The following is a 19,235-nucleotide window of genomic DNA, read 5'->3' on the forward strand; positions in this document are numbered from 1 at the left end:
TTACGTTTAATGCTTTTAGTTTTTGAGTTTCAAAAACGCTTCCTGCAAGAAGCACAAATTACTTCTTGCAGAAAGCACTTTAATTGTTTTTTCAAAATTCACTTACAATTTTACTAAAGATTAATTCGAATAATACTTATAAGTGCTTTCAGCCTCTTTAAAAACACTTCTAAACAAATCTTAATTTTTTATCGAGTGCGCACGCAGAATATCGTGAAAATCATGTTGAAGTCGCTTTACATCAAGAATCGAGATGTAGACCTTTCTTTCGACCCAAAGAAAAGAAAAAGAGACGTAGACATTGCAAGGTGGGGTATATGATATAAAGGGTGGGGACTGGGGGATGAAACCATTTCCTCAAAATTCCCAACTAAATATATACCGCAATAACTAAACCAGGACAAGCTCACTGTTAGAGAAAGATATTCAAAATTGTATGTAAAATCAATTGAATTAACAAAAATATATATATATAAAAAAAAAGATGAAAAACGTATGGAACATGAAAACGTTGAAACCAGAGGAAGCAGCTATAAGTTAGAGTTGCCTCGGACGGAGGAGGAAAGCCGGCTTATCGGAAGGCAACACCGCTTCCAGAGTTCGATCCATACTTAGACAGAGACTAAAACTTCAGTCGAGTTTCCCCTTCCGATTCATCAAGTCGTGGTAATACAGAAGCAGGCACATCGGTTGACCAAGAATGCAAAAGATGAACCAGAAGATCATATTTCCCACCTGGAAATAAGATTCAAAAACGTGATTAAAACATTACCAGTATCGAAATGGTATGAATTTGGATCTATCATGAAGCATGGCGTAAGTGGGTGAATAGAACTCAGACACGTCGAAAGTATATCTGCCCTCAACAATCCATAGAGCACGAATAGAGTACCGGAACTAGTTAAAAAAAATTAAAGGCCTACAGGTACTATTATTGCGGGGTTTACTTTCGAAAAATGTAGAATTTGGGGTTCATGGAAATTCCTTAGAAGAAACTAAGAACGATGCATTATACCCCTATCCCTCCAGCAGGACCGCTCCAAGTATTTAATTCTCTCTATAAACTAAATATTTAACTGGTGGCTAACGCCCAACTGAGTAGGCAAAACTATGCTACAATAATATGAGTTTTCTGCAATAGTATGTTTTAAAACAAGGACATACCATCGAGTTTCTGAATTTATTTTGCAGGTAATTTGTGATCAAGACAAGTGGTACCTGTGACGAAAACGCAACAAAAGAAAATTAGGACCATTGATCATCAATATGAGTAGGACTCATAAATGTGGGAAGGAAACTAAAATGTTCTTACCTGGAACATAATTCCGATAAAAGCCCACAACTTGAAAATGTGGCAGGGAACAGCTATGCATAGCTGGAGACAAGTAAAAAAATATTGGATAAGATAATAGAAACACAAACAGCTATGCAAGGTTCATTGTAGAAACAAGCCATGAGAATTCAGATCCGAGTAAGACACAAAACAGAAGGGGGAAATTAGGACCAGATGACCCCCAGATAATGTTTCACGTGGAGTTTGCATTGGTGATCACGATGAGGAGCTCTGGTTCTAATATAATTATATATTTCCATGCTCAAACTTAGTCTTTAGCTTTTGGCCCAAATCAAATGTTAAGAGCTCATATTGCGATTACCTAAAGACATCGGAATTCATTCTTACGTGTATGGGTATTCTACTATTGTAAGGTAATCAGGAGTGTTTGATCAGCAATACCTTTCGACAAACAATGGTAGCATAACCCTTCAAGTTTGTGCTTGATAACAATTACTTTATAAAAGCAAATTACCAAGCGTGCACGTTCCAGGGTGGTGTACATCTAAATAGCTTAAGTCTTGGTTAGTACTAAGATGATGATTCGCTTGATTCAAATGACATGCTTCAAAGCCATTCTTTCAGTTTCAAATCCTATAAGTCGTTCATATAATCATGACACTCTATCAAATTCCAGAATCCCACTTTCTACCAACACTCGCGTTCCAAAACGAGAGAGTGCTAATTCTCATTATGGACAATAGAATATGATGAAGGGAGGAGCAATAGAATAGTCATTATCCTGAGGGAAAGGGTCACTAAATAGCAACATTAAACTCACAGAAACAAAGAAAATACCTCATGAAATACGGCAGATACTAGGAAGGCGATTACGATGGCAACTCCCTGAATTAAAAACAAATTAGTTTTGTACTTACTACTTTCTAAAACAAATTAAAGGTACATCCATCACGCATCACTTAATATTGAAATAAAGAGAAATTATATACCTTGGGTACTCCGTGACGTAGGCATGGAAAATAGATGTGGCGAACCATCCATTTATGAACAGGCTGAAATGAATACACCCAATCAGTATTACACTTTTACTTGAGCATTAGCATAAATAAGAACTACAAGGCCACAAGTGCTCTTTCAAATAAGTCAATATATAGTTATATACACAACTTCAAGTCTTCACTGCATCCAGCTGCCTCGTGAATAAGGCAAGCGGGATAGAGAGGGTTGTTATCATTGTAAAATGTAAACAACAGATACCATCTAACTGCGTTTTGTCATTACATGGCAGCTTTGATGACCATGAAATTGGGCTTATACAGCCTCTTTTCAGGCTTATAAGTTATAACCCTTATTAAACGATAATGCTAATACACCTATTCTTTGATACAAATTCACACACATTAAAATCCAAACTCACTAGAGTCCCATAAGCAACTTAGATTCAAAATGATATCGAATGGAAGTCAAAACAATAATTTATCGTAGTACTTTAAATATATGAGAAAAGATAACAACTGAATTAGAGTTAAACATACATACCATGTTCCACATTCTCCAATACTGATGACAGCCACCAGAAGAGCCATGCAACAAAAGTAAACAGTAAAATTTGTAATTCAGCAAGGAGCTGTAATAACATAACCTAAGAATAAATTGCATATAACATAAAACACACCTCCTCAACAGTTTTTGCATTCCACCAATCTTTATAGAACTCCCGATCACCAAAACAAAGCAGCTCAGCAACAATATTTAACCTATATTTATAACACTGGATGTAAGCTTAAACTCAAAACTGAAATGAAAGTGCAAACTTAGTATAACAAGCATCTTCCAAGCAGCTATAGAGACATCAGAAAGAAAAAAAAAGGAGGATGATGAAACAAGACGAACCAGAGGTGGAAAAAGCAATAGAACATGCATAGCCACACATATAAATTGGGAACTGAAAGCTTCAAAACCCTCTCTATGGCATATAACCAGTCCCCCTTCAAAGGATGTTTTGAATTCTTGACAATAGGGTTGATGTACTGCATATAAATACACATGGCAGAATTCATTAATAATCAAAATGAAATAAAAGAGCATTAAAAGCTTGTTGAAAACAACAAATACCAACTTACTTGTTCTACTATAAATCCCATCACTCCAGTAAAAATGATCAACTTCACAAGTTGACGAAACACCCAACCTTTTCGAACACATGCTGTGCGAGGGTAACTAGTCTGAAACAAGGGTCAGATAAATCAAAATTAAATTCAGTTCTCCATTAATCATGTAATGTACAAGTTAATCTCATATGATAAGAACCACAAATTAAAGACTAAAACATGAATTACCATTCTTTTAATTAAGGATGCCAATAATATACCGTAAGAAAATAATCATATTGTTTTCCGATGATTCATTTAATATCATTTTAAAATGAAAAAAAAATAATTTAGCCATCTTCGACCTACATACTAATTAAGCAATAATGAGTCGTGAAAATATAAGAGTTATAAAGAAAATTAAAGCAGAATTCAAACTTGTAACGGCAAAACTCACAACACCAGGTTGGAGCAAATATGAAGTTTAAGAGACCGCATGACAGTCTATAACTGAGGGAAAATATTTGTTCAGTTTGTAAAAAATGCCATATTCTTTTTCATTTTTAAAACAGGCAAGGGAAAGGCAAACACATACAAGAACAGGTGACTTAAACTGACTAAAGCATCAAAACTCATAAATTTGTACTTTCTGAATAAGGATTGACGGATAAGAAAACCTAGGTTAATTTATGAAATAGTAGTGCAATTACCTGGTAACATAATGTTGGAGCGACCATAAAGTATGCCATATTTTTTAAATTGTTATTATGAGGGTAATCTGTATTCAGAGAACTAGGTGTGGCATCCCCCTGCAATCAGTCAAGGACTTCAAGAATTAGAAAACAATCATTTATTAAGAAAAAACTGTTGACGAACATTAAACATCTCCTCGAGGAAGAAAACATCTATTAAGATTTAGGACCTTTTTAAACTTTCTTCAAACTTCATATTTAATCTAAAAAGCGGGAAAGGAAAAGACAATATTCACTGTTAAATAAAAACCTTATTCACAAGTTCATAGTTACCTTCTCAACTGCTATGTGAAGTGCTCTCATATCATAGTTTGTGTGTACATAAGATACGAGTTTTAACCATACGATGCAAGCAAAGAGCATCAATGCAACACCAAATAAAACTGCAGAATCACACCTGCAGAAATGAAGTAAATAAAATAAACGCAAAATTTTCACTGCTATTCACATATTAGCCAGCTAAAAGATGCCATCAATCAATTTCTTTTTAAAGAGCCTTTCCTATTACATAAAGACACAATCTTTCAGGCAGTACTTCCATCCAATGTCAATTTCAGCTTAAGTACTTATCCCCTCAATGAAGTTTCTAAGATCTCCACAGAAACAAGCATCTTTCAAGAACTGGGACAAGATTGCAAATCCAGAAAATACGCTAATAAATGAAAAGCACTGAAATACATGTCATGGACCAGAAACGAGAACGTAACAGTGAGAGTTCAAACCCAAATCCTCCAATCAGCACCATGGCCAAGATACAATAACTAGTTACACCTCCTACTAATACCAAAAATCGGGGAATGCAACTAATGGAAACTTAATTTGCAGTGAGTTCAAACTGACCTGAGAATCACCACAACCGGATACAAAATTGAAGTTGTTGTAATGACTATATGAAGAGAAACAACAGCCTGCAATGCCAGACAAGAAATTCAGATTTCAGATACAGAGTTGCGGAGACCTATTTTTTAAAGCAGTACAAAATGAGTTTCTCACAGCTTCAGATATACACTTTTGTTGCGCTAACTTCTCAACTACAAAGGCCGCAAGTGGAAAGATAGGAAGAGTAAGGCTGCAAGTGAAAGAACAAAGAAGCCGAATAAATTTCCCACCACTTGTAATTCAAAGATGGTAACGATAACTAAGTATCTTAAACCAAACACCGTATCGAAGCATAATAAAAGGAAACATTACCCGCACATAAAAAGTGGCCAATCTCGCAATGATCTTGAACTAAACCAGAAACCAGTTTTAATTAACCAACCATACTGCAACAATAATTGAACAGTCAGAAATCTCTATAAATGTCCGTAAAACAACATTATCAAAGGGCGTAAAGTTAGCCCAAAAAACAAAGGACGCGGGCACATGGCAAACCTTCATTAAATTCTCGATGATTAGCCGGCTGTTTACAGCAACAAGTACTACTATACACAGATTGATGAGACCGGCATGGCTCTGCAAAAGTGCAAACCAAACAAAAAAGATCAAAGCTTGCAATTAGCATCTCCTTCAAGCTCCACAGAACGCTAAAAGACAAAAACTTGTTACCCAGCAAACATTTTCATTACTGGTAATTAATCACGGATTAACGACACTAATTACAAGTGAAATTAAGCAAGGCTTAAATACCTGTCTGAAGATGGCATCAGAGCTGAGAGGACTCTCCTTAACTCTCCGATGAGCCGGAACGGACGGCCGATACGCAAATTTCACGGCCGAGGGATCACCGCCCCGATCATTCTCGCCGAGTCCCTTCTTGTCTTGAACAGCATTGACGGACTCAGCCGAGCCGTCAGAGCCTCCAATACGGCCGTTATCGCCGCCGCCGCCGCCGAGCTTGGCGCCAACCGAGTCATCACCGCCGGAGTCCCTAACCAAATCGTTCAAGGAATCGGATTCCGCCACGGTGGAGGCCGAGGGTCTGCGGCGTAGCGTGTGGTTGAGATCTGAGTCCGCGCGGGGGCTTGTGGTGGCGCCTGCGATGACTACTGCCTCAGGCGAATCCGCCGTCGCCATGACACAACCGCCAATATATATGTAAATTATATGTAATATATGTTTTCCCAGAGAGATGAAGAAAGAGGGAGAACAGAGAGAGAGAGACAGATTTCAGAGTATAAATGATGGGGTGCGAGATTTCAGAGAGTTCATGCAGAGAGAGAGGGAGAGAGAGAGAGATTTCAAATGGAAAAAGATAAAGAGGAAGAATAAATGGGGTGCGAGAAAATTCGCGAAGTGGCGGTGAATGACTGGGAAAGTTGAGCGGTCTTTATATAATAAGCACCAAAAACACACAGAGGAGAGAGAGAGAGAGCTGGCGATTGCAGGTATGATGACGAAGCGATGATGTCAGAGTGGGGGAGGGAGGGAGGGAGGGAGGAGGGCCGGTAGAAGGGGGAAAAACGACAAGCGGGCGGTTAACGAAAAACAGTATCGTCGTGTAAGAGTGTGACAGCGGGAGAGGGAGGAAGGCAGGAAGCTGCAGACCCGGTCCCGTGGAGCTTTGTGCATACAAACCGCTTCCCGGTCCTTCCTTTCCTTGGCTCCCGCTACTTCCCAACCCAAATTAAGTAATTTAACTATTAAATTAACAAAACCGATAATATCATCGGACTAAATTTTTAGACAAAATCTATAAATTATATGATTTGTCATTGATAAAAATGTGTACATTTATCAATGCTTAAGTACTAACTCAACTCAATTATTTATACTTCGAAAAAAGTACTAACTCAATTATTAACTTTTATGTCATTTAGTTTAAAAAAATTTATCTAAAAATTTAGTCTCTCTAACATTAACCTTAACAAAATAGGTTAGCTTAAGTCAATCTTCAAAATATTTACGAAATTGTCAATACTGCCTTCTAAATAAAAATAAATAAAATCAAGGGTCGATTAGAAGGTGTGAATGCAAACAACTCTATATCAATGAGTTGATGTACACACCTGATTGTCAATTTTCATCGAAAATGACATATATAATTATATCCATCAATATTTTCATAAAGTTGCATGTTAATATTTTACTATATCCATATTTCAAACACTTTTAGGGTAGCATCCAATTAAAAGATGCTGAATTTTTTTTTTTTTTTATATGGGAAAGTACATCCTGAGATGTGAATAAATATTTGTGCAAGGATGTCCGACTACAATCTTGCTCTCTTTAGGTTCTCATTTTGAGGACATGTGAAAATTAAATGCATATTAGCCACAAGATTATGATTTAGTAATATTTTTTTCTACTTGTAATTACAGGATCCGAAGAGGATCCCTTTTCTTAAGGTTCTACCCTTCATGGTCAGTTCTATAGCAATGATAATGACTAGACAATTATGTGGTTTAGCAAAATTAGCAGAATCTTAGAGTAAAAACCCAGGAACAATGCTTTTTGTGGGTCTTCATTTCGTCATCGCATTGCCTTCCATCCAATTGATGCCTTAATCCTAATACATTATTGACCGACAAAGAGACTTTAACAAAGGGGGATTTGGATCCTCTCCTGAGCTAATGGAGAGGATCCTCCTGATCCATCATCTTGGGCCGTTGAATTTTTATCCAACGGCTACAAATAGAGAATCTCTTTAAAGTTATAATAATTATAGCCGTTGAATTTGACCATAATGATGGGTCAGGAGGATCCTCTCCATTAGCTCAGGAGAGGATCCAAATCCAACAAAGGGGAGGGGCATGTCAACTCAAAACGCGGTTATGTCATTGTCGTTTCATATTAGGGTCAAAGGCGCCCGGTTCCAAGAATCATGTTAAAAAGGCCGACACCGCAAACTAGATGTTGACTCCACAATTATGGTAAAGCTTAAAGACAGACTAACAGTCTTTCTTCTTCCTTAATTAAACAAGGAAATAAGAGGATGCCGAAGATTAAGTAAAAGGAAATTTTCCCCATAATCTTTTCTTACTTCTTCTCTAAGAGTAATTCCACCTTTAAAGACTTTGCGTCAGCATCCAGCGTATTTATCCACTCAAGTAAACAATAATAGACCCTAGTAAACAGTAATAGGCCAAAGCATCTCCATCCCTAACAAAAAATAACCTAGTCAATTTTATTAAAATATTATTATTTTTATTATAAAATAATAAAATAATAATTTTATTATAAAGAAAATGGATAAGTCAGGAACCTCCGGTTCCACTAGAACTCTTACCAACAAAAATTCAACAAATATAACAAATCCCCAATTCAAGAATCAAATCCCTAGAAACATATCAACAAAAAAAATTCTAGAGAGGGAGGGTGTGTGTGATGGTGGGTACCTGAGAGAGAAAGCGAGCATCGGAAACAATGGAAAATGGTCTGAAATGCTTCTGCTTCTCCTCTCTCTCTCTCTCTCTCTCTCTCCTCTTGAGAGCATTACAAAAAAACAAATAACGCGAAAACATATAAAATGTGAAATAGAGGGGAAGAGAAAACGTTGCTATGCACCAAGGCCTCGGAATCTCCCTCCGCCCCGGAATCAACCTCAGCCCCAAGGAGCTCTGCGATGCATTGATCGTGCGGGAGGTTGATGGCCCAGCTGACGTCAAATGGCCCGGCATGTGGGTCTGTCGATTTTAGGCCGGTCTCTTGCTTGGCTTGGGCTAGGTGCCGGTCAAAATGCTCGGCTGGAGTGGATAGCCTGGGTGCCGAATTGGTTTTTTGGCTGGGTACTGGCCTATCAGTTCCCCGGTGAAACTGCTCTAAGGAAACAAAGAAAATGCTTTCACTTTGCACGTGTTAAGACTGATTTAAAAGTACGAAGAATTAAGAAACAATTCTTCTCTTCTCATGCAAAGAGCCAACCGGTGTAATATATATTACCCCAACCCGCTTTGACAATACATTATCACCATAATTTGCACGGATGGTTAGGAGGAGTCATTGTTACAGAAAGACTTGCATGACAAGGGTACGCCAACACTGGCGTCCCCTATGCCAATGATTCGACGTGCTTGTTTCTCTCAACATGACATTGTATCATTAGGCATGGGATGCAACTGTGACATTGTACTGTGACTGATGGGAACATACAACGGCACAAAGAACATTCAAAACCAAATTTAAAGCATAGAAAAATTCATAGCTCAAAAAAATACATACATTAATAATATGGTAGAAAGTATGCAACAACAGATTGGCCACCACAACCAATTAAGGCAATGAAGGTTTTCACATTGCAAGTTTAACTTGTGCGACTTTAATTAAATTAATCCAACAACCGTAAATTAAATAACTAGACTCTATAATAATATAAGAGAAGACACAAAATGGCGGGATGTGGCGGCCTCAATGGACGAAAAACAGAAAATAAACTTCAATCAAATCAACACTTACTACCGGATTTTTCCTTGAGTAATTAAGAAGACAAAATCTCATCAGAGGAGATCAGCGACGTTTGATGGCAGCTCCTCCACAACCACGTTATAGAACTTCTGGATGTCAAACAGCATCCTCTCATCATCCTTTGTTACGAAGTTGATGGCAACACCCTTCCTTCCAAAACGTCCACTACGACCAATTCTGTGGAGGTAGTTCTCGGGCTGGGTGGGCAGATCATAGTTAATAACAAGGGAGACTTGCTGCACGTCAATACCACGAGCCAAAAGATCAGTGGTGATCAACACACGAGATGACCCAGAACGGAATTCCCGCATGATGATGTCTCTGGTGTTCTGGTCCATGTCTCCATGGGTGGCAGAAACTGTATGGTCTCTGCTCCTCATCTTGTCAGTCAACCAGTCAACCTTGCGTCGAGTATTGACAAAAATGACACTCTGGGTAATGGCCAAGGTCTCATAAAGATCGCAAAGAGTCTCAAGCTTCCATTCCTCCTTGTCGACATTGACATAGAATTGCTTTATACCTTCCAGGGTGAGCTCATCACGCTTCACTAGAATCCTCACAGGTTTGTTCATGAACTTCCTTGTGATCTCAAGAGCCTCAGGCGGCATTGTCGCAGAGAACACACCAACCTGAATCTTTGATGGAAGAAGCTGGAATATATCGTAGATCTAGATACCCAAAAGAATTCGTATTAGATAGAACTTTAATTACAAAAATGTATTGATTTCAGAAAACCAAAAGGAACTCCAATGGATGCAATATCTCAATGTAGCCCAAGCCAAATAATTAAGCAACGTATTGGTGGAGCAGGCTACTCTTGCTAGCTGTAGTGCAATCATACATATAAAAAGAAAGTATCTATACAGAACAAGAGGACAGCTCAGCCACTCAACATATTTCATATTCTGAAATTTAAATGGATATTTCTAAAACGCCTGGTAGGGAGAAACATGAAAAGTAGAAAAAGCGCAGTTACAAAATTTTTCCTACCCGACAACCCAACAGAGCAATTACTTAGTCACAAGATATACTATTTATTGTTTCATCACTGCACATGAGAAGAACATTATTTACCTAAAATATCATTATGCAGAACATAATGCATCCATAAAAATCAAGGGAACACATAAAACAAATGGACACAATTAAGTTGAAAACAGACCTGATCCTTGAAACCACGGGAAAGCATTTCATCAGCCTCATCCAAAACAAACATCTTGATGCTATCAGGACGAAGTGACTGCCTTCTAAGCATGTCAAAAACACGACCGGGAGTTCCAACAACAACATGCACTCCATTTGACAGAATGCGTTGGTCCTCACGGACACTGGTTCCACCAACACAAGCATGCACCCTTACACCTAGATAGTCTCCAAGAGCCCTCATAACCTTCTCAATCTGTTGAGCAAGCTCTCGAGTGGGTGCAAGAACCAAGGCTTGGCATTCTGTCAAACTATAATCAAGCTGTTGAAGGATACCGGAACAGAAAGTTGCTGTCTTTCCAGTTCCAGACTGAGCCTGCTGAATCACATCAAGACCCTTGCAGAAGGGAACAATTCCCCTCTGCTGAATAGCCGAGGGTTTTTCAAAACCTGCAAAAAGAATTATCGTTCATTCAATCATTCACCAGTCCATAGAAAACACAGAAGAAAAAATAAAAAACTTCATGAAGACATTAAAATAGAAAAGTTCTACAATTTTTCCTGATACCATAAAATACATAACCTAATAAAAAAAGAGAAAAGAGTAAAGGCTAGTTGTATCTACCGTAAGCATAGATTCCCCTGAGAAGATTCTCTTGAAGACCCATAGCGTCAAAACTATCATAAACTTCATCGTATGATGTAAAGAATTCCTGCCCATCGGTTGCAAGTCTGCATACAACAATTTACCAAACACAAGAGAAACAGTTAGCTGCCAAATTGATGTGACAAGTTATATTAAACAACATAATAAAGAAAACATCCAAGAGCAGTATTCGTAGACACCCAAAACATGCAGTTAATAAGTATAAACTGAGAGAATTCTTACAATTCGCTCATTTTGGTATCATACTGACGAGTGTCAAATTGCGATCCTTCAGGTGCTGCTGCCATGACTGCAAATTACAACAAAAATATATTTAAAAGAAAAACACTCCACAAATCTTCACAACCAGTTCAGACATCTATTCAAAGATGCTAAATTCTACAGATATATCCATCGTCAAGCACTTTTGTATCAAAAAATTGAGAACTCAAAACAAAGTTTTACATAAAAAAACTCTTCTCTTTGGGACCACTAATACGAGAATATCATAGAAATCAAGGCTTAAACAGCATTAGCAGCAATAATGCGAGAATTCCAAACTTTCACAGGCATAACAAAACGACAAGATTCACATCAAAATATAGGATAAACACGCAACGTACCCATAAAAACACCGAACTAAAAGATTTATGCAAAATTAATTCTCAAATCTAAGTAGATTAAAACAATTAAAAAAAAAAGCAGAAATTATCCTACTGAATATTTAGGAAAAATCAAATCAAACAACAAAAATACACAACAAATCAACATCAACGGAGTACGGACACATGCCGATTCAGAATCTATATATTTTCGGTACGAAAATACAACCCAGATAGAACAGGATCGAACAACGGCACGAGTGCAAAAAATACAAAGCGAAAAGGCACGGGAGGAAGACCTGCGGGTGATGAGTCAGAAAGTTGAAGGCGAAGAGAGATAGAGAGCAACGGAAGAGAGCTTTGTACTGGTTTTTCTGGAAATTAGGGTTTCCCAAACTCCTCGGATCTAAGCCGCGGAGTTAAGGAATGCGCGAAGGAGGAAGAGAGAGAGAGAGGGTTTGGGCGTTTGACGAGTGAGAGAAGTGAAAACCGTGCCAGACAGGGTTTGTGATTGTATAGGGTTAATTGCAATTCGAAGGGAGTACGGTCTTCGCGTTCCTCCAGATTCGATTCGGGTACGTGGCGGGCATTGATTGGCGGGAGTGGAATAGGAGAATAAAACGAACTGAAACAAATTTGCACGTGTTTATGGGCCTCAAATAAAAGATTAGGGCCCAATTGAATTTTGTTTTTTAAATCAAATCCGTCTCAAAAACATGGAAGGAAAAGAAAAAATCGGTACCAGACGTTATCTATTATTCTTTAACTGCAAATTACAGTTTAACATAAACAAGACAATGTCTCACATGTTCATTTTGACGTTCTACACACACTTTGTTAATTTATGTTCTTTGATCTTCTTCAGTTCATTCGATTTGACAGCCTAAAATCGAAAAAAAGCGCATAGAAGGTAAAAAAAAAGTGGGTGGATCGCGCCACCCTACTTCTTACATCTTTACTGTCTGGATACTTTTTTCCTTAAGAAGCTAAAAAATTGGGCCAATTAGTAATTTTACAACCTTTACGGTTTAAACAAGGTCGGAACAAATTTTACAGCTTCTGAAAAAATGTGGTACTCTCGGCAGATCCATGCTTTTACAATATTTACCCACAAAAACTTTTCCAGAGTGGCCACGCAATACTCATCTTTCAACTGCCTCTTAAAACTGCAGGACAAGTGAACTCTTTTTAAACACATCGGCAGCCAAATGTGCACAAGTGACTTCCGAACTGCGACATAACATCCACAAGACCACCGTAACCTCCTACTGCGATAACCTGGACAAAACAATGGTTCATTGACGTGAGAACTAAAAACGGATTTTGGTAACTTATGAAGCTAGAAATCTCTTTCTCGTTCTTATTGTTTCTGTGTATTAACTTCAACCTAGAGTCCCATACCATGACCCTCAGCATGCTCTTTCATTTGTAATATTGGCATTAGCAGCTAAGTAAGAACATTGAAGGTTTATGCTAGCCATGCCGACTATTTATAGTTGTTGAGTCGAGTACAAAAGCTATGCAAAATGATTTGAAAAGCTGGATGATTTTTATCACTCGTGTCAATCGACCTACCTTGACATGCATAATCTTTTAAATCCAAGGATAATGCTGGTAAGACCAACATTTAAGACAGAAAACGCCTTAGTGTAAGTTATTAACAAATAATAAAGGGGAAAGAGACATTAAGTTAAACGTACCCCAGATGGATGTAATGAGATGGAAAAGGCAGACTGAGGAGCACATTGCATTTTTGATAGAATTGCCCCATTTATGTCATAACGGCAAAGTAGACGTTCTGCTCCAACTGCTAATACCTGGAAACGAGAAGCAACAGTGAACTTGGGATATTGGATTTCCTTCGTGCCTATTTTCTACAAACTAGCATTTCTTTACAAGTTATAACAGGCCCCAGGCATAATGTATTCTTATACTTATTGCTTCCATCACTAAGAGTATACAAACATGTTACTTCCAGCCCCATTCGTTGGCATTGAAGATTTAGGGACAGTATCACTGTATCATCATCTAATAATCTAAAGAGAAATCATCGCTCATTTGCTGATATCTTACCAATTCAACTTATCCCGTTAAGAAACTTAGTTTAATATCCTTAACAAACGAAAACCAACAGAGTTACTGCTTACACCCTTTTGCTTGGAAACGGGATATGGCACCATTAGAAAATTCACTCCCCTTTAAACTAAAATATTTCTTGTTAATAGCACTAGATGCCAACAGTATTAACTAAATTAATTAATAGAGGGCTGAGGGGGGATCTCACTTGATTTTCGTCGAATACTACATCCTGTATGGATGCACGTGTTGAAACCCTTGAAATGCATTCAGAAGCAAGAAGGTTCCAAACTGATAAACTCTGACCACTACTACAAGCCTACAGAAGAAAAAAAACTTAGTAGGTTATAGCTGCAAGAAACTTCAACAGAATTAGTTAATGGTACTGAAGCAACTACATTCTCATCACATAAATGCTTACCAACCAGCTTTCATTTGCATCAAGAGCAATGCAACTAACGGACGAAAAAAATCCTTTCAATTTAATACCCTTGGCTGGCTCATATACTTGAACGCACTTTCCACTTTTGCAATCTGGGTGAAACCATAAACACATGCTTCTAAGAACAAGTTCATGTGACTTAATACAAAATCATACTAACTGTAAAGGAAAACAATAAATTCTTAACAATTTTCTGCCACAATCCTTCAAAATTGAAAAAAAAAAGGCTAGGTTTTTACCCCATATCCGTGCTGCCCCATCCTCTGAACTCTGAATGTGATTTTTTGATCTTTTCCGGTATTCAGATCATAACTGGTTCAGAGTTTATCAGTTTGGAACCTTCTGTTGAAGTTTCTGATGCAAAGATCAAAAGAATCACATTCAGAGAGAAAAATACTGCACCAAATCTAGTACCTCAATACACAGTGTTACTAATGTAATTGTTAATTCTGATACTTCACTCCAATTGTACTAAAAGGGGTGGTTGTTTGCATAACAATTAACATAACTCAGAACAAAGAGAAGTGACAGGAATGATCAACTGAAGACAAAGAAGAATATGACCTGACCTGATTGGTAGAATTCCGAGCAACGACAGAATGCACGTAGTATGCATGCCCCTTGAAAGTCATTTGACTTGACCTCTTTCCTGAAACATTACTGATACAAATCATCCTTGGATCAGTCATCTAGGAAATTAGATCGAGAACAATGTAATATGCAAAAATGTTTCTCGACAGACACTTCGTAACACGATTGGAAAATTCACCTTGAACAAATGCATACCACATCCCAGCAATAGACGCAAGAATCACCAGCAGCAGAAAAAATGCATCCCTCCTATCGTTGTCAAAGAGATGTTAACGCACTCATTTGAAAACATACTCCTTTCTATACTCATCAAAATAATTAACTTAAAAAATAAAACAAAAACACACATAGGACTAGAAAACCTGCATACCTTGTTATCAACAGCAAGAGCATTGTTTTCAGGGATTGGAGATAAAGCCCCCCATGGACCTCTAAAAAGACGGCAGTAATTTACAAGAGCTTTGCCACCAGGGAGTAATGTCAAAGGAAGTAATGCTGGGGACTTATCATAACCCATGTTCGAATCAATATTAACACAATCAGGGGAACAAAAGCTTTGCCACCACGTGTTTTTTTCGTTTCAGTAACTTACTTATGTTGAGGATTCACAAGGTCAAGTACTGGCTTCACGTGCTTTCCTACATAAACAGGAAAACAAATATAAATAAAGTAAATCTTAATCCATGGAGTTAGAACCACATTCAAAATTCACACACAAAAACAACATATCGGATTAAAAAACGCAATGCAATGTTAGTGAAATAGGTAGTATTTAAGCCGTCAAAAACCAAAATCACCTTGCAAATGAAGAGGCACACATAATTCTTCGCAATCCTTCCACCTCCATCTTTGAATCTGTCCGTCGTCACCGCAACTACATGTAAAAACTCCGAGAAAAAAATCAAATGGTGTAAACATGCTGAAACCAAGAAATTACTAAAAGAAAATAGTTATTTCTAGTCAATTTAGTATGAACATACAATCCAACCTCAGCAAAACAGAATCTTCACCATTTCCGTAAGCAGGCCCTTCATGCGCTTAGCAAGTAAGTTCCGCCATTAACAACCTACAACCAAAATTCAAATTCCACCACAAGTAAAGCAAAAATCAGCTGCTATCAACAGTCAATACAACGTCGAAGAAGCACAAACAATGTAAAGGTCAGGCAATACTTACTGTGGAGCTTTCACATTGCTAAAACCCAGTGGCTGCACCCAAAATCCAAATACAAAAATTACAAAAATTAAAAAATTAAAATTAAAAAATTTAAAATGAGGACGTACGAGCTTGGAGATGAGGAAGGGGATGGAGTAGGAGGAAACCGATCCGTAGCTGGAGGCGACGACGACGGTTTCGGGGCTAGGGTTAAGCGACTGAGCCCAAACGCTTCGGGTTTGGATCTCCCTCTCCTTTAATATGGATTCTCTGTACACTTCTTCGTCCCAGTTCGTTGCGTCACCGCACCTGGTGGTTGATTTGGTGGCGGAAGGCAGGAAATTCAGCTGAGCTTGGTGAAAATCTCTGAGCATTTTTCAGTGTTTGGCCATGGCTTCTGGTGGAGCGGAAATCAAACATGGACTAACCGGTTAGGCGCAAATCATAAGTGGGCTGGATATGGAAGAACACATTTTAATGGTCTTTTCTCGTGTGTATTGTAGGCCCATCGCCCAAGCTTTGGTTCGGTAGTGGTACACGAGATTGAGGCCGACGTTTGGATCCAATAGGGAGGGTGGAATCCAACTTGAAATGGCATTTAATTTGTTTTTGTAACATTTTATGCAACTCCCCCAATAAATCCTAGTTGCATTTCCTTCTCTATCTTCGCTCTCACGTGATAGATAATTGGGATAGAAATTTCAAAAACACTTTGTACCCGACATAAATTTGCTTGAAAGTGTTTTTAAAACGACAATTCTAGAAAAATAAGTGCTTTCTAAATAATTGGTGTTTCTTTTAAGAAATAAAAAGCATTTTAAGTGCTTTTAGAACTTAAAAATATTTTTTCTAAAATTATTTTCAATTATTATCTATATTAACTTAAAATAATGAAAATAAAATTTTTAAGTGGATATCGTTAATTGACAACAATACGTGACAGTGAAACCGCGGTATTTGTATGTAACAAAGGGTTGAATCCCTCAAATGTCACTAAAAGAAAAATGGATAGCAAAAAATAAAGTTTAGTCGATGAAAATCATAAAATGGTAAAGTCCCTCGTTGGCGAATACGCTGCAGAAATCCATACAGCAGCGCAGCTCCTTGTATTCTCCCCAACCCCTGCGGCAACTTCAAGGCCGCTTGCTTCCACCATAAACCCTACGCGATTCTCGTTCCTTTTCGACGAACCCGAATCGAAATCAGGATCTGTTAAGCCCTAATCGCGGCAATCTCACGGCATCGCGAGCTCCGTCAGCTGAAACTGTGAGTGTATTTCTCGCTCTTCGCGTTAGATTTAACAGATCTGTTAGCTTACTGCTGAGTTGATCAATTGATTGTTCGTGTGGATTTTTACTGTCATGGGTCGGTTTTAACATAGGAATTGGATTAGAAAAGATTAATATTGGGGGGTTTTCTGTGGAATTTGCTATTCTTGAAATGTTGGTATGGTAAATTTTCCCCCATTTTTTAATCGGTTGGATTTGGTGTGCTTGCTCTTGATTTGTATCTGTTGTTTTTTTTTTATTCAGATAGCAAAGATTTTCGGTTAGGAATCGATTCGATTAAGTAGTTGCAATGAGTGATAACAATTCTCCACCTGGGTCTCCTAAGGAGGCAGATCATGATTCTGATGCAAACCAACTTGTTAAGGATGATAGCTCATTGGAAACCATAGTCCGAAAGTTCCAAGATTCGATGTCGGTTGGGAAAAAGCACACATTTTGGGAGACTCAACCGGTTGGGCAGTTTAAGGATCTTGGGGATGTGAGTTTGCCTGAGGGACCGATTGAGCCCCCTACCCCGCTGTCTGAGGTCAAGCAAGAGCCGTACAATCTGCCAACTCAGTATGAATGGACCACGTGTGATCTGGACTCGGAAGACACCTGCACTGAGGTCTACAATCTGCTGAAGAACAATTATGTCGAGGATGATGAGAACATGTTTAGGTTCAACTACTCGAAGGAGTTTCTTAGGTGGGCTTTGCACCCTCCTGGTTACTACAAGAGCTGGCATATCGGGGTTCGTGCAAAGACTAATAAGAAGCTGGTTGCTTTCATTACTGGTGTTCCTGCTAGAATCCGGGTCCGTGATGCAATCGTGAAAATGGCTGAGATTAATTTCTTATGTGTGCATAAGAAGCTGAGGTCGAAGAGACTTGCACCAGTTATGATCAAGGAGGTCACGAGGAGGGTGCATTTGGAGAACATATGGCAAGCAGCTTACACCGCTGGAGTTGTTCTTCCAACTCCGATAACAACTTGCCAGTACTGGCATAGGTCTTTGAACCCAAAGAAGCTTATTGATGTTGGGTTTTCAAGGCTTGGTGCGAGGATGACTATGAGCCGAACCATAAAACTATACAAGCTGCCAGATTCACCCGCTACTCCTGGATTCAGAAAAATGGAACTTCGTGATGTTCCTGCTGTTACTCGGCTGCTAAGGAACTACTTGAGCCAGTTTGTGGTCGCACCAGATTTCGATGAAAACGACGTCGAGCATTGGCTTCTTCCAGAGGAGAATGTGGTGGACAGTTACTTGGTTGAGAGCCCAGAGAATCATGACATCACTGACTTCTGCAGCTTCTACACTCTTCCTTCCTCAATCCTCGGCAATCAGACGTACTCAATCTTGAAGGCTGCATACTCCTATTATAACGTCTCCACAAAGACACCATTGCTTCAGCTGATGAATGATGCACTCATTGTCGCAAAACAGAAGGATTTCGATGTTTTCAATGCATTGGATGTCATGCAGAATGAGTCGTTTTTGAAGGAGCTGAAATTTGGACCTGGCGATGGGCAACTTCACTACTATCTCTACAACTACCGGATGAGGAACGCATTGAAACCCTCGGAGCTTGGACTTGTACTCTTATAATTTTCCGGTCTTGGTTTTGCACTTTGAACTTGACAAATCATTTCTGTTTCTTTTTTCGGTTCCTTTTTCGTGGCTAGCTGTTGTTTTCATTTGCCCTTGCTCCTTTGGATTATCATCAAAGAATATGAGATTTTGCAATGCATTTTTTTTTTACCTGCAATGCTTAGGGTTTAGGTGTTTGCAATTGAAATGGTTATGTTGGAGCAAAAGTTGAGCTTGAA

General features: G+C 38.4%; 4 protein-coding genes across 4 annotated transcripts; 1 reads left to right on the plus strand and 3 right to left on the minus strand.

The window, feature by feature from the left end:
- Positions 1–352: 352 nt before the first annotated feature.
- LOC126604950 (diacylglycerol O-acyltransferase 1A) lies at positions 353–6,681 on the minus strand. Its single transcript, XM_050272280.1, has 16 exons — positions 5,766–6,681; positions 5,511–5,591; positions 5,328–5,401; positions 5,130–5,205; positions 4,977–5,044; positions 4,410–4,533; positions 4,095–4,193; positions 3,418–3,519; positions 3,188–3,324; positions 2,970–3,051; positions 2,834–2,854; positions 2,284–2,346; positions 2,132–2,179; positions 1,313–1,375; positions 1,165–1,218; positions 353–735 (listed from the first exon to the last, which is right to left on the minus strand). The coding sequence occupies exons 1-16, from the start codon at positions 6,150–6,152 to the stop codon at positions 631–633; spliced, it is 1,584 nt and encodes a 527-aa protein (XP_050128237.1). The 5' UTR covers positions 6,153–6,681; the 3' UTR covers positions 353–630.
- A 2,535-nt stretch (positions 6,682–9,216) lies between these two features.
- Positions 9,217–12,375, minus strand: LOC126603424 (eukaryotic initiation factor 4A-11). Its single transcript, XM_050270266.1, has 5 exons — positions 12,170–12,375; positions 11,512–11,578; positions 11,248–11,354; positions 10,642–11,072; positions 9,217–10,147 (listed from the first exon to the last, which is right to left on the minus strand). The coding sequence occupies exons 2-5, from the start codon at positions 11,574–11,576 to the stop codon at positions 9,512–9,514; spliced, it is 1,239 nt and encodes a 412-aa protein (XP_050126223.1). The 5' UTR covers positions 11,577–11,578; positions 12,170–12,375; the 3' UTR covers positions 9,217–9,511.
- A 328-nt stretch (positions 12,376–12,703) lies between these two features.
- LOC126602725 (THO complex subunit 6) lies at positions 12,704–16,508 on the minus strand. The gene is made up of 12 exons (XM_050269615.1): positions 16,263–16,508; positions 16,181–16,187; positions 15,968–16,016; positions 15,777–15,853; positions 15,572–15,617; positions 15,350–15,410; positions 15,158–15,228; positions 14,958–15,037; positions 14,368–14,480; positions 14,155–14,265; positions 13,571–13,687; positions 12,704–13,148 (listed from the first exon to the last, which is right to left on the minus strand). Exons 1-12 carry the CDS (start codon positions 16,506–16,508, stop codon positions 13,059–13,061), a joined length of 1,068 nt encoding a protein of 355 aa, XP_050125572.1. The 3' UTR covers positions 12,704–13,058.
- Positions 16,509–17,132: 624 nt separating this feature from the next.
- LOC126603620 (glycylpeptide N-tetradecanoyltransferase 1) lies at positions 17,133–19,223 on the plus strand. Its single transcript, XM_050270533.1, has 2 exons — positions 17,133–17,400; positions 17,667–19,223. Exon 2 carries the CDS (start codon positions 17,713–17,715, stop codon positions 19,012–19,014), a length of 1,302 nt encoding a protein of 433 aa, XP_050126490.1. The 5' UTR covers positions 17,133–17,400; positions 17,667–17,712; the 3' UTR covers positions 19,015–19,223.
- Positions 19,224–19,235: the final 12 nt, after the last annotated feature.

Source organism: Malus sylvestris, chromosome 15 (assembly GCF_916048215.2).
Source record: "Malus sylvestris chromosome 15, drMalSylv7.2, whole genome shotgun sequence".
In the NCBI taxonomy this organism is placed as follows: Eukaryota; Viridiplantae; Streptophyta; class Magnoliopsida; order Rosales; family Rosaceae; genus Malus; species Malus sylvestris.